At 43.6% G+C, this 19,550-nt stretch overlaps 1 protein-coding gene across 5 annotated transcripts in view; it reads right to left on the reverse strand.

Annotated features, from left to right (window-relative positions):
• Positions 1 to 8,904: 8,904 nt before the first annotated feature.
• Positions 8,905 to 19,550, reverse strand: part of cnstb (consortin, connexin sorting protein b) — a 22,888-nt gene continuing 12,242 nt past the window's right edge. For all 5 annotated transcript variants that reach the window (XM_004542303.6, XM_004542302.5, XM_012916447.3 and 2 more), the window contains exons 4-11: positions 18,933 to 18,963; positions 17,741 to 17,827; positions 17,540 to 17,648; positions 16,936 to 16,957; positions 16,800 to 16,839; positions 15,703 to 15,956; positions 11,258 to 11,402; positions 8,905 to 11,135 (exon numbers count right to left, since the gene is read on the reverse strand). In XM_004542303.6, the coding sequence (XP_004542360.1) occupies positions 10,927 to 11,135; positions 11,258 to 11,402; positions 15,703 to 15,956; positions 16,800 to 16,839; positions 16,936 to 16,957; positions 17,540 to 17,648; positions 17,741 to 17,827; positions 18,933 to 18,963 (897 nt within the window). In that variant the 3' untranslated portion in view covers positions 8,905 to 10,926. The remainder of the gene's footprint in view (positions 11,136 to 11,257; positions 11,403 to 15,702; positions 15,957 to 16,799; positions 16,840 to 16,935; positions 16,958 to 17,539; positions 17,649 to 17,740; positions 17,828 to 18,932; positions 18,964 to 19,550) is intronic.

A 19,550-nucleotide genomic window follows, 5' to 3' on the forward strand; every position in this document is an offset into this window, starting at 1 on the left:
CTGCCTCCCACCCTCATATTTTTTTGCTTGAGGATCCTCCAAAGGTTCTCAGTAGGATTGAGGTCAGGGAAAAATGTGGACCACACCATGAGTTTCTCTCCTTTTATGCCGATAGCAGCCAATGATGCAGAGGTATTGTAGCATGAGATGGTGCATTGTCTTGCATGAAAATGGTTTTGTTGCGGAAGGCACAGTTCTTCTCTTTCTACCATGGAAGAAAGTGGTCAGTCAGAAACTCCACATACTTTGCAGAGGTCATTTTCACACCTTCAGGGACCCTAAAGGGGCCGACCAGCTCTCTCCCCGTGATTCCGGCCCAAAACATGACTATACCACCTCCTTGCTGACGACGCAGCCTTGTTGGGACATGGTGGCCGTCCACCAACCATCCACCACTGCATCCATCTGGACCATCCAGGGTTGCACTGCACTCATCAGTGAACTGGACTGTTAGAAAATTTCTGGATTTAACAGGAAGCCAATGAAGGGAAGCCAAAACAGGAGAAATATGCTCTCTCTTTCTAGTCCCTGTCAGCACTCTTGCTGCAGCATTTTGGATCAGCTGAAGGATTTTCAGGGAGTTTTTAGGACTTCCTGATAATAATGAATTACAGTCGTCCAGCCTGGAAGTAATAAATGCATGAACTAGTTTTTCAGCGTCACTCTGAGACAGGATATTTCTAACTTTAGAGATGTTGCACACATGGAAGAAAGCAGTCTTACATATTTGTTTAATATGTGCGTTGAAGGACACGTCCTGGTCAAAAATGACTCCAAGGTTCCTCACCGCGTTACTGGAGGCCAAGGTAATGCCATCCAGAGTAAGAATCTGCTTAGATACCATATTTCTAAGATTTTCAGGGCCGAGTACAATAACCTCAGTTTTATCTGAATTAAGAAGCAGAAAGTTAGCGGCCATCCAGGTCTTTACGTCTTTAAGACATTCCTGCAGTTTAACTCATTGGTGTGTGTTATCTGGCTTCATGGACAGATAGAGCTGGGTGTCATCTGCATAGCAGTGTAAATGTATGCTATGTCTTCTAATGATGCTGCCTAAGGGAAGCATGTATAATGTAAACAGAATTGGTCCTAGCACTGAACCCTGTGGAACTCCATAATTAACCTCAGTGTGTGAAGAGGACTCTCCATTTACATGCACAAACTGGAGTCTATTAGATAGATATGATACAAACCACTGCAGCACAGTACCTGTAATACCTACAGCATGTTCTAATCGCTCTAATAGGATATTATGGTCGACAGTATCGAACGCTGCACTGAGGTCTAGCAGGACAAGCACAGAGATGAGTCCACTGTCAGAGGCCATAAGAAGATCATTTGTAACCTTCACTAAAGCTGTTTCTGTGCTGTGATGAGCTCTGAAACCTGACTGAAACTCTTCAAATAAACCTCTGCAGATGATCTGTTAGCTGTTTGACAACTACTCTTTCAAGGATGTTTGATATAAAGGAAGGTTGGAGATTGGCCTATAATTAGCTAAGACTGCTGGGTCTAGAGATGCTTTTTGAGTAAAGGTTTAACTACAGCCAGCTTGAAGGCCTGTGGTACATAGCTGATTATTAGAGATAGGTTGATCATATTTAAGATCGAAGCATTAATTAATGGCAGGACTTCTTTGAGCAGTTTTGTAGGAATGGGGTCTAAAAGACACGTTGATGGTTTGGAGGAAGTAATTATTGAAGTTAACTCAGAAAGATCAATTAGAGAAAAAGAGTCTAACTTAACATCAATGGTACTAAGAGTAGCTGTAGATAATATTACATCTATGGGATGATTACTGGTAATTTTTTCTCTAATGATAAAAATTTTATTTGTGAAGAAGTTCATGAAGTCATTACTAGTTAACGTTAAAGGGATGGTTGGCTCAACAGAGCTCTGACTGTTTGTCAGCCTGGCTACAGAGCTGAAGAGAAACCTGGGGTTGTTCTTATTTTCTTCAATCAGTGATGAATAGTAAGATGTTCTGGCTTTGCAGAGGGCTTTCTTATAAAGAAGCAAACTATTTCTCCAGGCTAAATGATGATCCTCTAAATTTGTGACACGCCATTTCCTCTCCAGATTACGAGTCATCTGCTTTAGGGTACGTGTTTGAGAATTATACCACGGAGTCAGGTACTTCTGATTAGAGACCTTAGTTTTCACCGGAGCTACAGTATCCAGAGTCGTACGTAGTGAGGAGGTGAAATTATTAACAAGATAATCGACCTCTGTTGGGGTAGCGTTCAGATAGCTGCTCTGCTCTATGTTGGTACAGGGCATTGAAGATGATAACAGTGGGTGGATTATATTCTTAAACTTAGTTACAGCGCTTTCAGAAAGACATCTACTTTGATAAACGTCTACTCTCCACCGCTGTGTAATCAATTATTGTAAATGTAAATGTTATCAGGAAATGATCAGACAGGAGAGGGTTTTCAGGAAACACTGTTAAATGTTCAGTTTCTATGCCATATGTTAAAACAAGATCTAGAGTGTGATTAAAGTGGTGGGTGGGTTCTTTTACATTTTGAGAGAAGCCAATTGAGTCTAATAACAGATTAAATGCCATGTTGAGGCTGTCACTTTTAGCATCTACATGGATGTTAAAATCACCCACAATAATTATTTTATAAATCAGATAAAAAGTCTGAGAAATCTATCTCTATGGAGATGGGGTTTTGGGGGGTAGCAGGAGGAGAGAAGCTGCAGAGAGGCGTGTAAGACTGTTGCTGGTTCCAACTCTGGATAGTCATATTTTGGGGGGTTTAATAAATTTGTCCATATTTCTAGAAATGAGAGCTGCTCCATCCAAAGTGGGATGGATGCCGTCTCTCCTAACAATACTAGGGTGACCAACCGTCCTCTTTTCCCCGGACATGTCCACTTTAAAAAGTGGACATGTCCGGGGGGCGTCCGGGGGGACTTTCGAGATTGATGAAAATGTCCAGGTTTTCCTATAGTCCGACAGAGGACCCATGTGTTTGAAGTCATCCCCGAACTGGCTATAAGTTAGGTAGTGAGTACACAGAGAGTGTGCTTCGGATGAAGCACGTGAAGATTATACTATGAGAAAAGAAGTTATCTTACAGTTTTTAATTAAATTGCTAAGCAGATAAGCTACTCAGAAACACCACTGTGTTTGAGCAGGAACAGGAAGTGAACACCAAGTGACAGCGCCACCAAGAGTCACCAGCAGCTTCAAATATGTGTTTGCTGCTTTGTTATGGTCTTTTAGCAGCTGCTCCTTTGCGCCTTTATCTGCACGAACCCGTGTGTGCTGTGACTCAGCTACAAATCTCTTAACATTATGGTGATCACACTTAAGTTTTCATGAAATATCTAAGGTTTTCATTACATGTCCAAGACATTCAACTATTTCACGCTTCTCAGCAGCAGAGATCATTTTTCCTTCCTATATTGCTTGAAAATGGTGGTTTTAACTTTAATTAAGGGCTCACCTGGCAAACAAATGATCACAGGTGTCCGAGACTGATTTCAGTGATACAAAGAGTCCTGAGACACAATTCCATCCATGGATGTAATTGAAAAACAACTTATTTAATCTTTATGACACTTAAACACAATTTGCATATTAATTTGGAGCACTGTGTAGAAAGTTACGTTGAAACCAAGCACACCATTGTTTTTCTTGTGACATTACCAAGAAGTTTGATGTGTCACATGGCCCTCTTCCTAATGACAAAACAAAAGTTGCCGACTTCTACATGGCCACCATGGTCACCACCCATCTTGAGGAGTTTGCCCCCTCACATATACTAATGTGCCACAAACAGGACTTTAATATCACCAACCATTCCCATGTTATTACGGTGGATCCATACAAACGGCCCACCCTGTATATAACACAAACAGCATCGCTCTTCAGCTACACACACACACACACACACACCCGTCACATTCATCCATGTTTTTAATTTAGCATTACCATCTTACCTCTCTAAGCATTAGCTGCATCAAATCATCTCCCACCAAAGGACCAGAGATTACGTGCTGTGGACAGCAAATGCCACAGCAGACACTGGGAGGCTGGTTTAGGTTCCACAAGGAAGAGTTTCCTGCCCAGGATGAGGATGACCATGAACCACAATGTAAGCTCTTACAGAGGAGCTTGAGTACTGAGAAGAAGCTGCTGAGCTCGCCATAAGCACTGTCCTAGATCTGTGGAGGAAACAGGGTTGGAGTACGGAAGCAAAGAGGTATGTAGATGATAAGAAAGGAAACTTAAGGGTCGCTGTGGGGGGAAAGATGAGCAGATGCAGATAACTGGTGCAAGTGATAGGGAAGTTACATATGAAGGGAAAGTGGTACACTGAGCAAGACATGAAGAGAGATAGGACATGAAAGAAAGGCGATTTAAGGAAGGAGAGGCAGGTGGGAGAGGAGAGAGGAAAAGTAGGAAGGCATTTCTGAAGAAATACAAAATCATATTAGGGGAGGAAAAGAAGGAAGAGAGACAGAACTGGAGGAAGAAGGAGAGATGAGGTGTCAAAGGGAGTAATGAGCAGTGGGAAGTGATGAAGCCCTACAGATGACTCATCATATTCCACTCAGAGTAGATGGAGGTCTAAACAACATAATGAGATAGTTTCATTAAGGCCTGTGTCTCTGGCTGTGATCGAAACAGCGACAGCTGCTGAAAAGGCTGACCTAGTTACAGCAGGTACAGCACGGGGGGGCTTCTGCTACAGCCTGCAGAGATGCCGCGTACTCAAACAGGCTCCTGCACCAGTTTGCAAACTACGGATGAAAAAGCCCGTCACATCGTACTTTTGCACCAACTGTCATTTTTCTAAGTGTGACCTGCTGAAACAGATTTTTTTTGAGCTTTAACTCAAGTGTGTGTGTGTGTGTGGGGGGGGGCTTTTCTGAAATGTAGCATTGTAATTTTCTTCAATGACAGCCAGTTGTTGGACACTCACCTTTACCTGGCATACCAAACATACGCAGGTGCAACAGACTGATTACATCGTTTTCCAGGCTGTTTATAACTTCACCCATTTCTCTTTTCAGTTTTTCTTTAACTGCTTTGACCCTTCGCTCATACCGAGGCTCTGAGCTCTGGCTAGCTGTAGCTTTAGTCGCTTGGCCTTTGTGAGCGTCCATAAATCGTCCTTGTTCAGCTGGGTGAAGGCTCAGTGTCGTATTGATGATGGTAGGGTGAGGCCCTGGTTGACTCTTCTGTGCTAATAGTTCAGCTTTTTGTGTGCACATGCTGAGCATGCACAGACCAGCTCGTTATGAAGCATACATGCAGGCTTGAGGATGCTAAAAATAGTCCATGGCCAGTTTTTTTTTTTGGGGGGGGGGGTATCTAAGCCAAAAAAGACTTGGAGTGAATTTGGAGAAATAGCATTCAAATTTGCAGCTCCTTCCTCCTTCATCACTTCCAATAAAACCTGAAGGATCAGCTCTCACTGGCTGTATTTGAGGCCATAAAAAGGACTTGAACGCTGTTATTTTAGGCTGCAAAAGCTCGTGTTTTATGGCCTGAGTTGAGACAATGATTTTAATGGATATTTTAGTTTTAATTGGCACTGAAGTTCACTTTTTAAATCTTTATCTCTTCTACACTGTTATGCTTATTTTTATGTATTTTTGCTGTGTGTGTTACTGCAGCCAACCACCAAATGGAGTAAACAAATCAAATCAGCATTTCCACCTGCCCTTCGTGTCGTTAGGAGGCCTCAAAGATACATTTGAGATGTGGATGATTCCTAAAAATCATCCTACAGTGCGTGTGTGCACTCAGTCTACAGAAAGAAATCCTCTAAAAACACGTCTGAGCTTTTACAGTCTGAGGGTTGATCAGTACAATAGGTTGTGTATATATTTCGTGTACAGGGTTTCCTCCCAGAGAGGACGAACTCAGCTGTCAACTCGCTGACTAAAAACCTTCAGGATAACATTTAATTAAATTAGGACAAATTAATTAGGAATTTGGGTTCAACTGGGAATTAAGAACTGAACCAGGATTCAAATTAAGCTTTATCATTTTTCTATTTTAAAAGTAGAACATCAGTGATCGAGCAGCTCATCCAGCCCAGGTTTTTGTATGTGCAGAGAATCAAATTTGAGTCCTTTATGGCTGCACCCGTTCAGCCAGCCAATTCAGCTTTTTTCCTGAAAATCTGTCCCAGAACACTTCCTGTCGATTCATCAGGAATCCTCTCACCCTTCAAAACTGTGTTAAACTCACTCCCCTCTCACCTGTACCTCCACGGGTACATCCTCTGTCCCGACCACCATTCTCCTTTTCCACTTCAGAGCTGCCAGCTCCATCCACCCACTCTCGTTTTTAATCTCATTTAAATTGTGAATGATCTGTGGCAAACGGGAAACATGGTACCAGAAATTCCAGGGACAAAGACTTGTTTTGTGGCAAAGTTAGCAAACTTTTTAAACTTTTATTTTTTAGGATTATTTCAGTTATAAATAAAAGGAACAATTCAAATATAAACAATGCCTTAACAGTGAAATGTTAAAACAACCAGAGTCATCAAAGAGCTGGTTTGTATTCACCTCTGCTTGCCTCCTCAGCACAGCGGTATTCAAGCTCAGCTGATCCACTGATCGTGTCCTAAATCTGTCTCTGCTTCACTGCAAGGCGGCAAAATCTCATTGCACTGAATGTAATTCAGACTATCTTGAAAGGAGATGTGTGTGTTTCTAAAGCTGAACTCACCAAACATTCACTCCAGGACATCAATAGACATTTTCACCACACGTTCACTATATAACATTTATATAGGCGACTGCGTTTGCTCCATCAGCACCACACCTTCATCGTAATTAGAAAAGTACTCAGGTTTCACTTCACACTGCTGTGATGTGGGCCAAGTGTGGAAAAGGAGGCATTTCAGTGGGAAATCCCTGTGTGCAGTGTATTTGCTTTGCCAAGGCCCAGCTTCACCTTCAATAAAAACACTGCTACTCAGACTTAATAGTTTAAGTCAGACAGTAATGGTCCACCTAGAGCTTCACCTCTTTTTGGCTCCTGCTACATGCAGCGGCTTGTGGCCAAACGTCTTCCTCTGCTGGCGCAGTCATCGCTGCCCATGAAGACGTGCACAGCTGACGACCCTGAACAATTAATTATGTCACAGCGCAGGAAACCAATGTCCTCAATAAAGGCTTCATTAGAATACGCATCTTATTCTTCTGGCTTTCTGCTATTCTACTAACCCAGCTTTGCTCACTTTTAGAAACTTTAGCTGCAGCCATGTTCGGGTGATGGCGTATCAGCATATATCAGCATATCTAGTTTTAGGAAAATTAAAAGTGAGTAATATTAGTTTTACTACCAAACTCCAAACTATTGGCTTGATAACCAACTTTCCTAACATGCTTTTTTAACTGGCTATCAGGATACTGGTTATGAGGAAGGGCAGCAGGGCACGTGTCTCCATCCAGCCCCTCTGGGCTTTTCAGAAATGACCTCTGTGTCACATGGATATGGACTTTTGTGCTACTGTGTTTGCTGCAAGTGCTTGTTTATGAATTCATTTCTGCTGTGGATTCAAATGTAAGACTTTAGGTCATAAGTGAATTTCAGCTGTGATCCAGTGTTTACAGTACTTTCCTCTAACCTCCACCAAACATTATTAGTCACAATATCACGCTCTAATTATAAATTTAAGACTGCTTACATGACGCCGACACCATGACTTCACTGAGTTCAGAGAGTGTGTTTGTCACGTAACTTCCAGGAAGCTCCTCGCTCCTGTCAGAGTTCCTGAACTCACACCAAACCACACGCTCGGATGTTTGCTGCCTTTTGTTTTCTACTTCACTGCTGCAGTAATGCTGAGGCCAGTTCATCATAGACTGTGTGTTTCTATGCAGATATGCTTTTACTGCACTGGCCGTGTGTTTGGGACGATTGTCATGCTGAAAAGTCATCACCCATCAAATATCCCAGATGTTATTATATGGTGGATATGTACTAAGTATTTATACTATATATGAATATATATATATACTTTTCTGTTATGATGCTTCTTTAAAGTTTGACAAGATCTCCGACCCCGCTGGTGGAAACAGCCCCAAACCACGACAGAGCCTTCACTCTGTTGGCTGTAGACGCACACTGGTGACCTCTGACCTCCTCCATACATACTGATGATTATTTCAACTAACTGCCAATTTCCCATTTACCTGTTGGCACAGATTTTCAGTCTCATGTAACTGGCATACCTCAAAAACCAAAAACTGTAATAAAAGCAGCAAAGTGCATGAAAAACAATCTTTGTAGTACTGCCACGTCCACAAAAGAACATTTCATTTAAAAGACCATCTGTGTCGTCGTTGGTATTTGTTAACCTTCAAATTTTGATGCCTGTTATTTTCACTAGTTCACTACCAAACACCTCAGCACAGTATTTGGCATTAATCTGTAATCATGTCAACAAGGAACGATCATCTACAAACTAACCATCGATTCTCATCTGCTTGTCCTTTTCAGGGACAGCTATCCCAGGGCAAGAGGCGGGGTACACACAGTCATAACTATGGGAAATTTAGCGTTTCCAGTTAAGCTAACTCCACTATCTGCATGTCTTTGGACTGTGGGAGGAAGCCAGAGTACCCGGGGAGAACACGCAAACTCCACACAGAAAGACTGCGGCCTGATGGTGGAATTGAACTCAGGACCTTCTTGCTGTGAGGCAACAGTGCTGACCACAGCTGGCTCAGACTGCGTTGCTAACAGAATAATTTACAGCCTATATCAGCCCTGATAGCATATTCATCTTGTAGTACTGCAGTAGTTTGTGTGTGAAGGAGCTATCAGCTGATGATTCTGTGGTTTACAGGGACATCTAGTGGCCAAGTATGGAAATTACACAAAGGGAAACGATCAAAGATCTATAGAAACATCCACGTAAATCACAACTGACCACAAATCTTTATTTTTTGTTTGTTTGTTGTAACCATAAAAAGAAAACAATGGTTGCTGTTTGTTATTTAATCGTTTTTGTGTTCCCTTGGGGACACAAATAAACAGACACATAGAAACATAAAGGCGGATTGCTTAATGCAGCAGTATCCACACTGACAACACAGACAGCGTTTGTCACTTTGTAACATCTGACGTTGGAAAGGAAAGAGAAGATAAAAATGTTCATATAAAGGAAATGAAAAAGGAGCATGCTCTCATGTTCCAGTCACATACACAGTCTACAGGTGTGTGTGTTTCTGTTGCTTGAACCAGCCAAAAAACACAACTGCTGCTCCATAAATGCCTGTTTTTAACTCGATCTGGTCCCAGATGCAGACACCGTCCTTTTCTCTCTTTCAGTAGAATTCAGTTTGTAATCACAAATCGTGACTTAGAACAGAGGTTCACACACATAACCATGAGAACATCGAGCACCTAAAGCATGGACACAGGAAGTGCCTGAGATTGTGGAGCAGCTACTAACCGGTACATGGCAAACTGCGATGACCACAAAGAAGTCTGCAGCATTTCAAACCACTCTCCCTCAATCTACATTTAAAGCTTCATCACTGTGGAGTATGAAATGCTGCTATTATTTTGAATAGGGTTCTAGTCTAGCACAGTCTAACATTTCTTCTTCATCTGGTCATATTACAATAAGAGAAACATAGAGAATAACCACAAGAATGGAGGTAAGCGCACAGCTACTACCCCTTACACCGTGGAGGACCAAACCTGCCAAAATAATAACTTAAACAAAAAGGTATGAAGTATCATGAAAAACATTAAGTAAAACATAGATCCTTATAATTGTTATAATAATCATAACTTTCCTTAATATTTAGCTTTGCATTCATTAAGGTATTTTTTAAACTTTATTCCCTTTCAATGTAAATTTTACTTCGCATTTCTGCACCAGTTTGCAGATGATGCGAATGAATTGACGATCGTTGGCAGCCACTGCTTCACTCAGGATATCGCTGAGATAAATGGCCTGTATTTGTATAGCTTTACTAGTCCCTCAGGACCCCAAAGCGCTTTACATATCCAGTCATCCACCCATTCACACACACATTCACACACTGGTGATGGCAGCTACATTGTAGCCACAGCCACCCTGGGGCGCACTGACAGAGGCGAGGCTGCCGGACACTGGCGCCACCGGGCCCTCTGACCACCACCAGTAGGCAACGGATGAAGTGTCTTGCCCAAGGACACAACGACCGAGCTCGAACCGGCAACCTTCCGATTACAAGACGAACTCCCAACTCTTGAGCCACGATCGCCCCTATATACCCCCCCTAAATATCACTCCTGCAGTAATTTGCATAATGATGTAGAACAAAAAGACGCTTTGGGACACATTAACTCATTCTCTGAGTCTTTTATTTCTATATGGTTTTATATTTTGGCATTTCTGGTCCTCCATGCTATTGATAGCAGAATAAAGGTAATAGGAAATAAAATGTGGGCGGGCTGGGAAATCATTATTTGGTTGATCATCCTAAAAACACACACACACACATGATCCTGTGGATTTGAACGACAGCTTTTCTCTACACAAGTACAAATAAAACAACAAAAATCTGGAACTTATGAGACAAATTGATCAAAAGTTACAGCTGCTGCTACAAACGTGAGCGGAGCCCTGCAAACACCTTCTGTTTTTATATAAACAGAGCCGAGACACGTGAGCCCTCTCGTGTGGTATCTATGGCAACCACACGGAGCGTAGTAAACAAGTATTTTTTTTAACGCTTACATGCACACGTCACCACGTTTTGATTCTGAGGTGAGATTCGGAGCACGTTACCGTACGGTGTCGCTACAAGCACCAGTGTAGTTATTGATTACAGTTCACAAGTATCTTTGTTTACATTTCGTCCCTGCGCCGTCATGTTAGCTCAGCACTGCAGCCGCTCATTGTTGGCAGTTCTTGTCTGGATGATGGATGACGCAGATTAAGGGTGTTAAGTCCGAAAGGGCAGCCAGCGCCCGAGCCCTTCAACGAGCCTCCGCACGTTCATGACATAAAAGTCGACATTGTGAGTGAAATCGGTGCAGATGTTGGAGTAAGTGTCCAGCAGGGTGCAGTAGAGCGCAGTCCCACCCACACTGATCACCACAGTAACGAGGCACAGCAACAGCAGGATCAGGCAGGAGTCTCCGCCCACCTCATCTGTAAGACAGGGACCAACGCTGTGTCAGATCCTCCGAGTTCACCATCATCAAACATGAAACATTTTAAATTCCTTTTCTATCTGAAACAAACTGCAGCAGCAGAAGAAGCTCTGACTGTACCGTGCTCGCTCCCGTCCTCCGGCTCACTGAACCGAACTTTGCGTTTGGAAGTTTGTTTATTAGTAGTATTGCTTGGGGGAGGTAACCCGTCCAGCGATGCTCTCCTCCTTTTCAGGATGGAAACCAGACCGTCTGGGGACGAGTTCTGGAGGAGACACAGAGACAGAACATAAAGAAGGAAGCACAGCAGCTTTGGGGAGTTTGCTCATGTTGACAAAAACAATGAAAAGATGATCGTCACGTTCAGCGGTTCTGTGCATGTTGGGATATTAAAGGAGGAAACCTTTAAACGCAGAGTTAGTTGGTATCAGTCCATTATTATTAGGATCACTTCTGATTCTGATGGATGTGCTAAAATAAAGAAGAACTCGCCAACAACAGGCAGTAACACCATTACTTTGTAACGCTGACCGTCTCGTCCAATGAGCTGGAGCGGTTTGTGAAGGCAAAATGCAAAACGATAATTAAACATTATGTGCACCAACACTGAAGTTCTCAGTACATCCTGTGATTGTAGAGCCTCCTTTAGCAGCATTACGTTGACGTAATGATTTTCTGCATGACTTTGTGGTCTCACACTGCTGTGGAGGAAATACGAACTTTGGTGCACTTTTCTGTGAGCATCCATTCATGCACAGCCTTTCAGTCAGGCTGACATTTGAACCTTGACTGGGCCAATCCAACATCTTGATTCTTTTGCTGCTGAGATTCATCGCTCTCAGCCTGCAATTCAAAGCCGGAACGATAAGCCCTTTTCCACCAGGCTTGACGGTTGCTGTGAGGTGTTTGTGCCAATCTGCTGTATTAGGTTTTTGCCAAACTGTGTGCTGCTGTGCGTTATGGACAAACATCTCCAGAGGACATCGTTCCAGAAGTCTTATAGTTTATTCAAAACCAGCTTAAGCTGTGCTGCCATGTTCTTTTATTTGAGAGAGTGTTTCTCCTTTCAAACAAACCAGACGCCATCAGACTTTTTCCAACTGTGCTGCCATGAACTTTAACATTTAACATGCTGGGACTGGAGAGTCCTGAGCTGTAGCTCTTGCGGGGTTTTGCCATTTCTCTGAGCACTGCACAGTCTGAACTCGGGGTGAATTTACTGAGACAACCACCTCTGATTAACAACAGTCTACAAAGTTTTCTAGTGAATAATCTTTTTCTCGCTGTAAAATTCAAAATGTTTGCAAATCGTCTTACAGGCCTTACAGCAGCAGTTGCTTCCTTGCTGCATTCGTAAAGGTGCAACAGATACACAAACCTGCTTTTTAAAAGTGACATGCTGATAAAACTTGACTCACCAAAACGGAAACATTAGCACTTTATACTGTAAAATGCTACAGAGAAAAGCCCAACAATCAGACGACCCCCTGTGAGCACGACGTTGGTGAAAGTGGAAAGACAAACATTCATTCACATACATTTAACTTTTTTCACCAATGCCTGAGTCGAATTAGTCGTTTTAGTTTAATCAAAGCAGAAGCACTGTCATGGCATTCAAGCCTGTGATTATAAGCATCCACAGCTTTGGACGTGAACATTTTAAAATTTAGTTGTGATTTATGATTTTGTTAGTGGGAGAAGCAGACACACAGCTGCACACACAGAGGCAGACATTATTCTCCGTGTTGGCCTGAATAATGTGTTTCAGGAGGAAGTCACAATTGGGCAAGCTCAGTATTCGAAGGGTCAGAGGGAGGAACTGCGTTCAACATCTTTGCCCAGCACAGAGGGCCCATTTGCAGTGACAGTGAACAGTCAGCCTCATCGTGCCTTTATTTACTGTGTGAGGCCACATTGTTAGCGGCGCGCTCGATGTTCCACTGGTCACAGTTAACTCTACACAGACAGACTTTTTGCACACTCTGGGACACAAATACAGCCAGGATCAGACATTATGGGGAAAAACATATGGTTTGATAAACCTTTTGTCCTTGTTCTCATCTAAAAGAATTCACTCAAAACCACAAATTCCAATCTCATAATTATACTAGAGGAAAACTCGCCACGGTTGCCAGCAGTTACCCTCTCACAGACTTTATCCAAAAAGGGACAAAGCTCATTTGGAGCTTTACCTGCTACCATACTTTTTTTGTGGACCCAAAAGGACCACATTTCAACAGCAGTGGAGAAGTTATCAGCTCAGAAGCTTGGTTATCGAGCTGGACTGATAAAGGTGCACGAGATACTCATACCTGCTTAGCTACCTTTAATGCCAAGTAACTTATGTACAAAATACTGGAACTTTACTTACCAAGACAGAAACATTAGCATTATGTATCGTAAGCTAAAGATTCTTCAATAATACAGAGGTGATCCCAACAACTGGACATTTCCCTGTGAGCAAGCACTTGGCAACAGTGGGGAGGAAAAACTCCCTTTTATCAGGTAGAAACCTCTGGCAGACCCAGGCTCACAGAGGGGCGGGGCCATCAATGAGGCCATGTTATTCATCACAGCTTCATGAAAGATGCTTTAGAAAGCACCAACAACACAATCACAATGGAAAGCTCCATTTCACAGGCAGGAATCAGCTGAGGTGAACCTCAGCAGACAGGATTGGCTACGCTTTCCTGCGTCTGTCAGTGTCAGTAGTTACACCCCGCCATGCACACACACGTTTAACATTTGTTTAAAAAATCCACCCACTGATTGGCTGTAAGACAAACTGCAATTTTCTAACCACTTCAGGGCCAACATTCACCCAGCAATCGTCACAAATTGAAATCTATATAGGTTCACCTATTGGCTAAAATGAGTAACAATTTTTCCACCGGGGATTAAAAGTTCGACAGTGTTATATTTGTATAAAAGACAGAAAGACAGAAAGCGCTGTGGAGCTCTCCGAGCCCGCCAACGTGCTGCCTGAGCTCATCACAGCGTTTAGTCAAAGCATATAAATAATTTGTCCAAGTCACACAATGTTTGTCGTGACATTTTGGAGGGTTTTGAGTCAGATTTTTCATGTTTCTTCTAATCGGAAGGTTGCCGGTTCGAGCCCCGGCTCGGACAGTCTCGGTCGTCGTGTCCTTGGGCGAGACACTTCACCCGTTGCCTACTGGTGGTGGTCAGAGGGCCCGGTGGCGCCAGTGTCCGGCAGCCTCGCCTCTGTCAGTGCGCCCCAGGGTGGCTGTGGCTACAATGTAGCTGCCATCACCAGTGTGTGACTGTGTGTGTAAAGCACTTCGGGGTCCTTAGGGACGAGTAAAGCACTTTACAAATACAGGCCATTTACCATGTAAGGAAGTACAAATATTGCTGATGAAAAGCATTCAAAACCTTGTGAAATTTGATAGAAAGGGATAGTTTCTAGTTAAATGAGCCATGATCCCGAAGCCATCAGTGCAAGGCCTGGATCCTGTGATTACATCCCCACCCCTGCAGGAACCAGGCCCCTTCAGCTCAGTGGTTCAGCCAGAACATGACGTCTTGGCTCAATAATCTAACACACTTGGCAGGGTGGACGTCCCAAGTGTGAGGCCACACCAGTGAACATGGGTGGAGGCTTTCTCAACAGAAAAATGATGAAGGTCTCATTCAGGGATGACGGATATGATCCGTGGGAGTGTCCAAGGAAGAACTGAGCTGCTCAGCATGTGGAATTTCTTCCTGCAGGCGGACTTTAATGGAAAGGATAAAGGAAACAAGCCAGGAAGGAAAAGGGAATAAATGAAGGGTGTTGGATGGAAAGTGAAAATATATTTGTGCCAATGCAGTACTGTGCAAAAGTCTTGAGCCAATCCTAATTTCTTTCTGTTTTGCTTTGAGCGTCAGACTTGTACTCGGGTCGCCGATGGGCTCAGCCTTTCATGGATAGTTGACATATTCGTCCAATCGCCCAACCCTAACTTGTACCTTGTTCCTCATTTTCAGAGGAATCTTCATCCTTGTTTTTGACCTAACACATACCAATGAATCATTCAAGCACAAAAAAGAGCCAGTGTTGTGTCTACAGACCAAAGACAACAGCAATGAACCAATTTTAAATGGTATCTTTAGACACTTTGTTACCAGCAGCTTTCCATAAAATGAGTTTTCCCCTTTCTTCAGTTGAGTCTATGAAAGATGCCTGATAGGTCCAAAGTGCTAGTTCTGCCCCAACGAGGTGATTCCCAAAGAGCTAGTAGCCCAAACGTGGCACGTGGTGTGCAGCGTGGCCCTCAAAGCTTGGAGGAAAGCAGCAGAGACAAAAACCCATCTGCAGCACATGAACAGAATCTGAAAGTCATGTCCTTAAAACAGGAATAAAATCCTGCTGGAATTGTGCAAACTCTGTCGTCTTCATCCCCATTTTCTTACAAAATATCAAGAAATAACCAGCAGCTCAAGACTTTTGTGCAGTACAGTATTAATTTAATATCTGACATGACAACATACTCATTTGTTGTCATTTCATATCCTCGAGTGGCGCTAACGCGGGTGTAAAGGCAGCTAAAGTGCAGTCCTACCCCCTCCTTGTGGGACAGTTTGGCCAGGTCCTTGTCTGATGCCTGAGGTACTCCTGTTGGCCACTCCACTTTCACCTCTTCCTCTTCTGGTGTCTCCTCACACTGCTCTTCTTCTTCTTCTTCTACTTCCTGCCCTTCCTCACATGTATCTCCGTCCTCCTCCTCACAGCCCGTCTGTGGTGATGAACGCTCTGACTCCAAAATCAAGCTGTGTTCCTTCACTTCCTCCTGGTGCGTAGTTTCTGACGTGTTGGCTGGAACAGAAATGGAAAAATCGTATGACTTACACTTTGCCACGATGCGCTCATTGTGCATTGTTTTGGTTGCATAGGTGAAAATCTAATTACCAACCGTCCCATTAGTTCACAAACACAAGGTTCACCTCAGCACCCAAAGGTGAACTCAGCAGGGTACGATATTACCACATTACTTTACTCACGCTACGATATTTTTCCCATTTTTTACATTTTGCAAAATGCTGAGTAATCCATCCGTCTGCTTCCACTTATCCTTTTCAGGGTCGCGGCACTGGAGCCGATCCTGGCTGTCATAGGGCGAGAGGCGGGGGGCTAACACACACATTCACACCTATGGGCATCCATTAGCCTATCCCCACTAAGTGCATGTCTTTGGACGGTGGGAGGAAGCCGGAGTACCCGGGGAGAACCACCCACGGGAGAACATGCAAACTCCCCGGCCGGATGATGGAACTGAACCTTCTTGCTGTGAGGCAACAGTGCTGACCACCGTGGAACTGTGCTGCCCCTATGCTGAGTAACAATATACATAATTATTTATTATTGTATATCTTATTACTCTGTCTCTCTTGCTGAGCATGTGTATGACAAAAGAATTTCCCTCAGGATAAATAAAGTTCTTCTTCTCTTACTACCTTTGTTCAACTGTAAAGTCAAACGTTGTCATATCTACAGTTAGCTCACTGCAGTTATTTCTGAATGTAAAATACACCAAACTGAAAGCTGCCATAAATGTTGCTGTCAGGCTGCTGAACACGCAGCATGGAGTACACACTTCTAAACACATCATCATCTGTGGTGATTCTTTGGTATCAGTTCTGAACAGAGACACGTGTTTACCTTCATCACGATGCGGCTGTAGTGTCGTGTTGAGCTTGTTCTGGTGATTGAAACATAGTCGACAACTTTAATGCAAAGTAAAGGTCTTAAATTGAGCCTGAACAGCCTGAACAGCCTGGCTGCTGGTCTGTCCTACCTGTTCCACACTGATGGATGGTCTGAGTGATTCCAAACACAGGCCAGGCAGGCAGCAGGAGAAAAGAGGAGGAGAGGACGTTAATATATTACTGAACCTATGAGAAAACAACTTTAGACATTTGTCAGGCTCTCATCTGTTCTTCAGTCAAACTACATCCTCCTGCTTGCAGAGACTCTGGCCTGCAGTAACATAGCAGCTGGATCAGAGCGTGACCACCAGCGTCCGGCGTGCAAACTCCTGCTGTCTGTCTGCATCGAGCGGAAATGAATCTACAGGGCAAATCTTTGGTGCCCTTCCTGCAATATTGATATTCATATTTACACTTATTCAAATTGGTTTTCATTCCTCCCTCTATCCTCACGCATCATCGATACCGTGGCTCAGTCTCAACTTCTTGATTTGTCCTCGTCAGAGAGACAAAGATAGCAGCAGATTGTTAAAGCAAAACTGGTGCTAAAAGCTTTCTGTGTGGCAGCGATGACGGCAAAAGGAGGGAATGAAAGCATTCACTTCAGACACTGAGCTGCTCGACTCGTCTGTGTATGAGCGGAGCCACATCACAGACACGCGACAGGCAGCAGAGCGTCCCACTGTGGTTTACCTGAGGTGAGTTCTGCACATCTGGCTCAGCGTCTCAAAGTGTTTCTCGCTCATGCCGTCTGTCTCAGGAGGCAAGCTGCTGCCGCTGTCCTTCTCCCTCTCTTGGCTCTCTGCGAACACATAAGTGTAACAATCACACGCAGTTTCATTTTGCCACAAGAATATGTTGTATGTGTTTTTTAGGACTGATAAGATGCCAAACCCCAGTTCTCCTGCAGGACTGTGAGGTTGGAGAGCAGGCGTTCATGGTAGAGCTTCTCCAGCTGTAAGAACTGGATGGCCCACTGGTCTGGCAGCACGACCAGTTAAAGACACAACACACACTGGCTCCTAAAATAACATCAATAACATAAGGCCATAACACAAAAAGCAGAGTGTATTTAAGGAGGTCTGTAAGACGACCTGTGTCCCTGACAGCCATCAGTTAAAAATACTTTCACCAAACCATCTTTGCTAATACGTCAAATTTGTAACAACTACATGTTAATTACTAGGAAATTGAATTGTCGGCTGTTTTATGAAGTGAATATTAAGTCCTGACATGCTCGAAGTTATTTGGACAATATAAACGACGCACTGCAAAGTGAAGGGCATCGATAAGCTTAGAGTCTGAAGGGCAGGTAGAACAATTAGCAACTTTGGGATTTATGTCATTTGGTGTAACAACATCAGCTGAATATGAAACACCGTGACAGAGAAAGCTACTGCCAGCTACCACTGAGGGTTAAATTACCCGTCAGCCGAGACAAACGTGACACATGACTTTAAAAAAGCAAGAATCGATGTTTTCATACTCTACAGTCACGTCAGTTTTTTTAGCCGTGACGTGTTCACGATCCAAACCTCCCTTTGTTGCTTCTGCTGTGCTTTCTCTGCAGGACGTGTTTCTCTTTGCCTCACAGACTTCGTCCTTTTCTGATCAATCAGGACCTCTGTCTGTCTCCTCACACATAAACTCATTACGTACACACCACACTCCTTACAGCGAGACAGCCCATAGCTGTCACCACAGCAACAGCACAAACAGCAGGAGGAAACACTGCGAGCCCCTTGGGCCTCAAGCCAAAACATGGGGAACACCCATCGCCTGAGAGACACAGAAAACCGCATTAAGTCCACAAAGAGAAAGACGAACCCTTACTGAGGTTTTCTGCCCTCCACCTTTCAATTATAACAGCGTTTGCTCAGCAGTGTTACCTTTGACCCTGTACGCCGCCCAGCCCCAAAGTTAAGGGAGCTAATGTAAACATGAGGTGAGGGTCCGTGCTGCACATGCTCCTACACCCTTTTTCATTATAATGCCTGCCGTCTAGCTCAGTTATGATTCAGTTACAAAACACCAGTGACTGAGTGCAAGTGTCACAATGAGATATGAGCTGCCCTTGGAAGGATACAGTCCTGTTTGAGTGAGTAGGCCTCTGCAATCTAAAAGAAGAGACAGGAAAAAAGACGCTTCATTAGACACGTCATCATCCATCTGTGAAGCAGAGCTTCAGCTACTCTTACTCTACATTTGGGGCCTAGCTGAATGTATGTTTCTGTTTGAGTCGCACTAAATCCTTTCAAAGACGAGGGTCACATGATCTCCTCTACCAGGAACCGCCGCCACGGAGACGACCTGAGAAACACACAGTCACGTGCAGCAGCTTACGGCCGGTGGTGGCGTACCTGCCTCACAGATGCCTTTAAGATTAGAAACAAACGAGCAGCATAAATCACACAGACCATCCTGGAAAAAGGATCATCTAGTGAAGAGACAGCAGTTCAGTATCTGGCCAGATGTGAAGCCTTTTCCTCGTCCATCCCTCCTGTTCATCAGTTCCAACATCCGGAGTGCCAGAAAGTGTTTGTTGGGTCTTTTGAAGATGACATTTTGATAAAAAAGATGTGGTAGCTTCATCATTTTTATGATTTTTATGAAGCTCTGTATTTACAGCCGTCCCGATGATGTTGGCAGTGATATGCAGGTAAAGAGCTTGCATGTGTCAGCATTCCTGTGAACTTGTTGCAAT

The sequence above is a fragment of the Maylandia zebra genome, linkage group LG15 (assembly GCF_041146795.1).
Source record: "Maylandia zebra isolate NMK-2024a linkage group LG15, Mzebra_GT3a, whole genome shotgun sequence".
Lineage (NCBI taxonomy): Eukaryota > Metazoa > Chordata > Actinopteri > Cichliformes > Cichlidae > Maylandia > Maylandia zebra.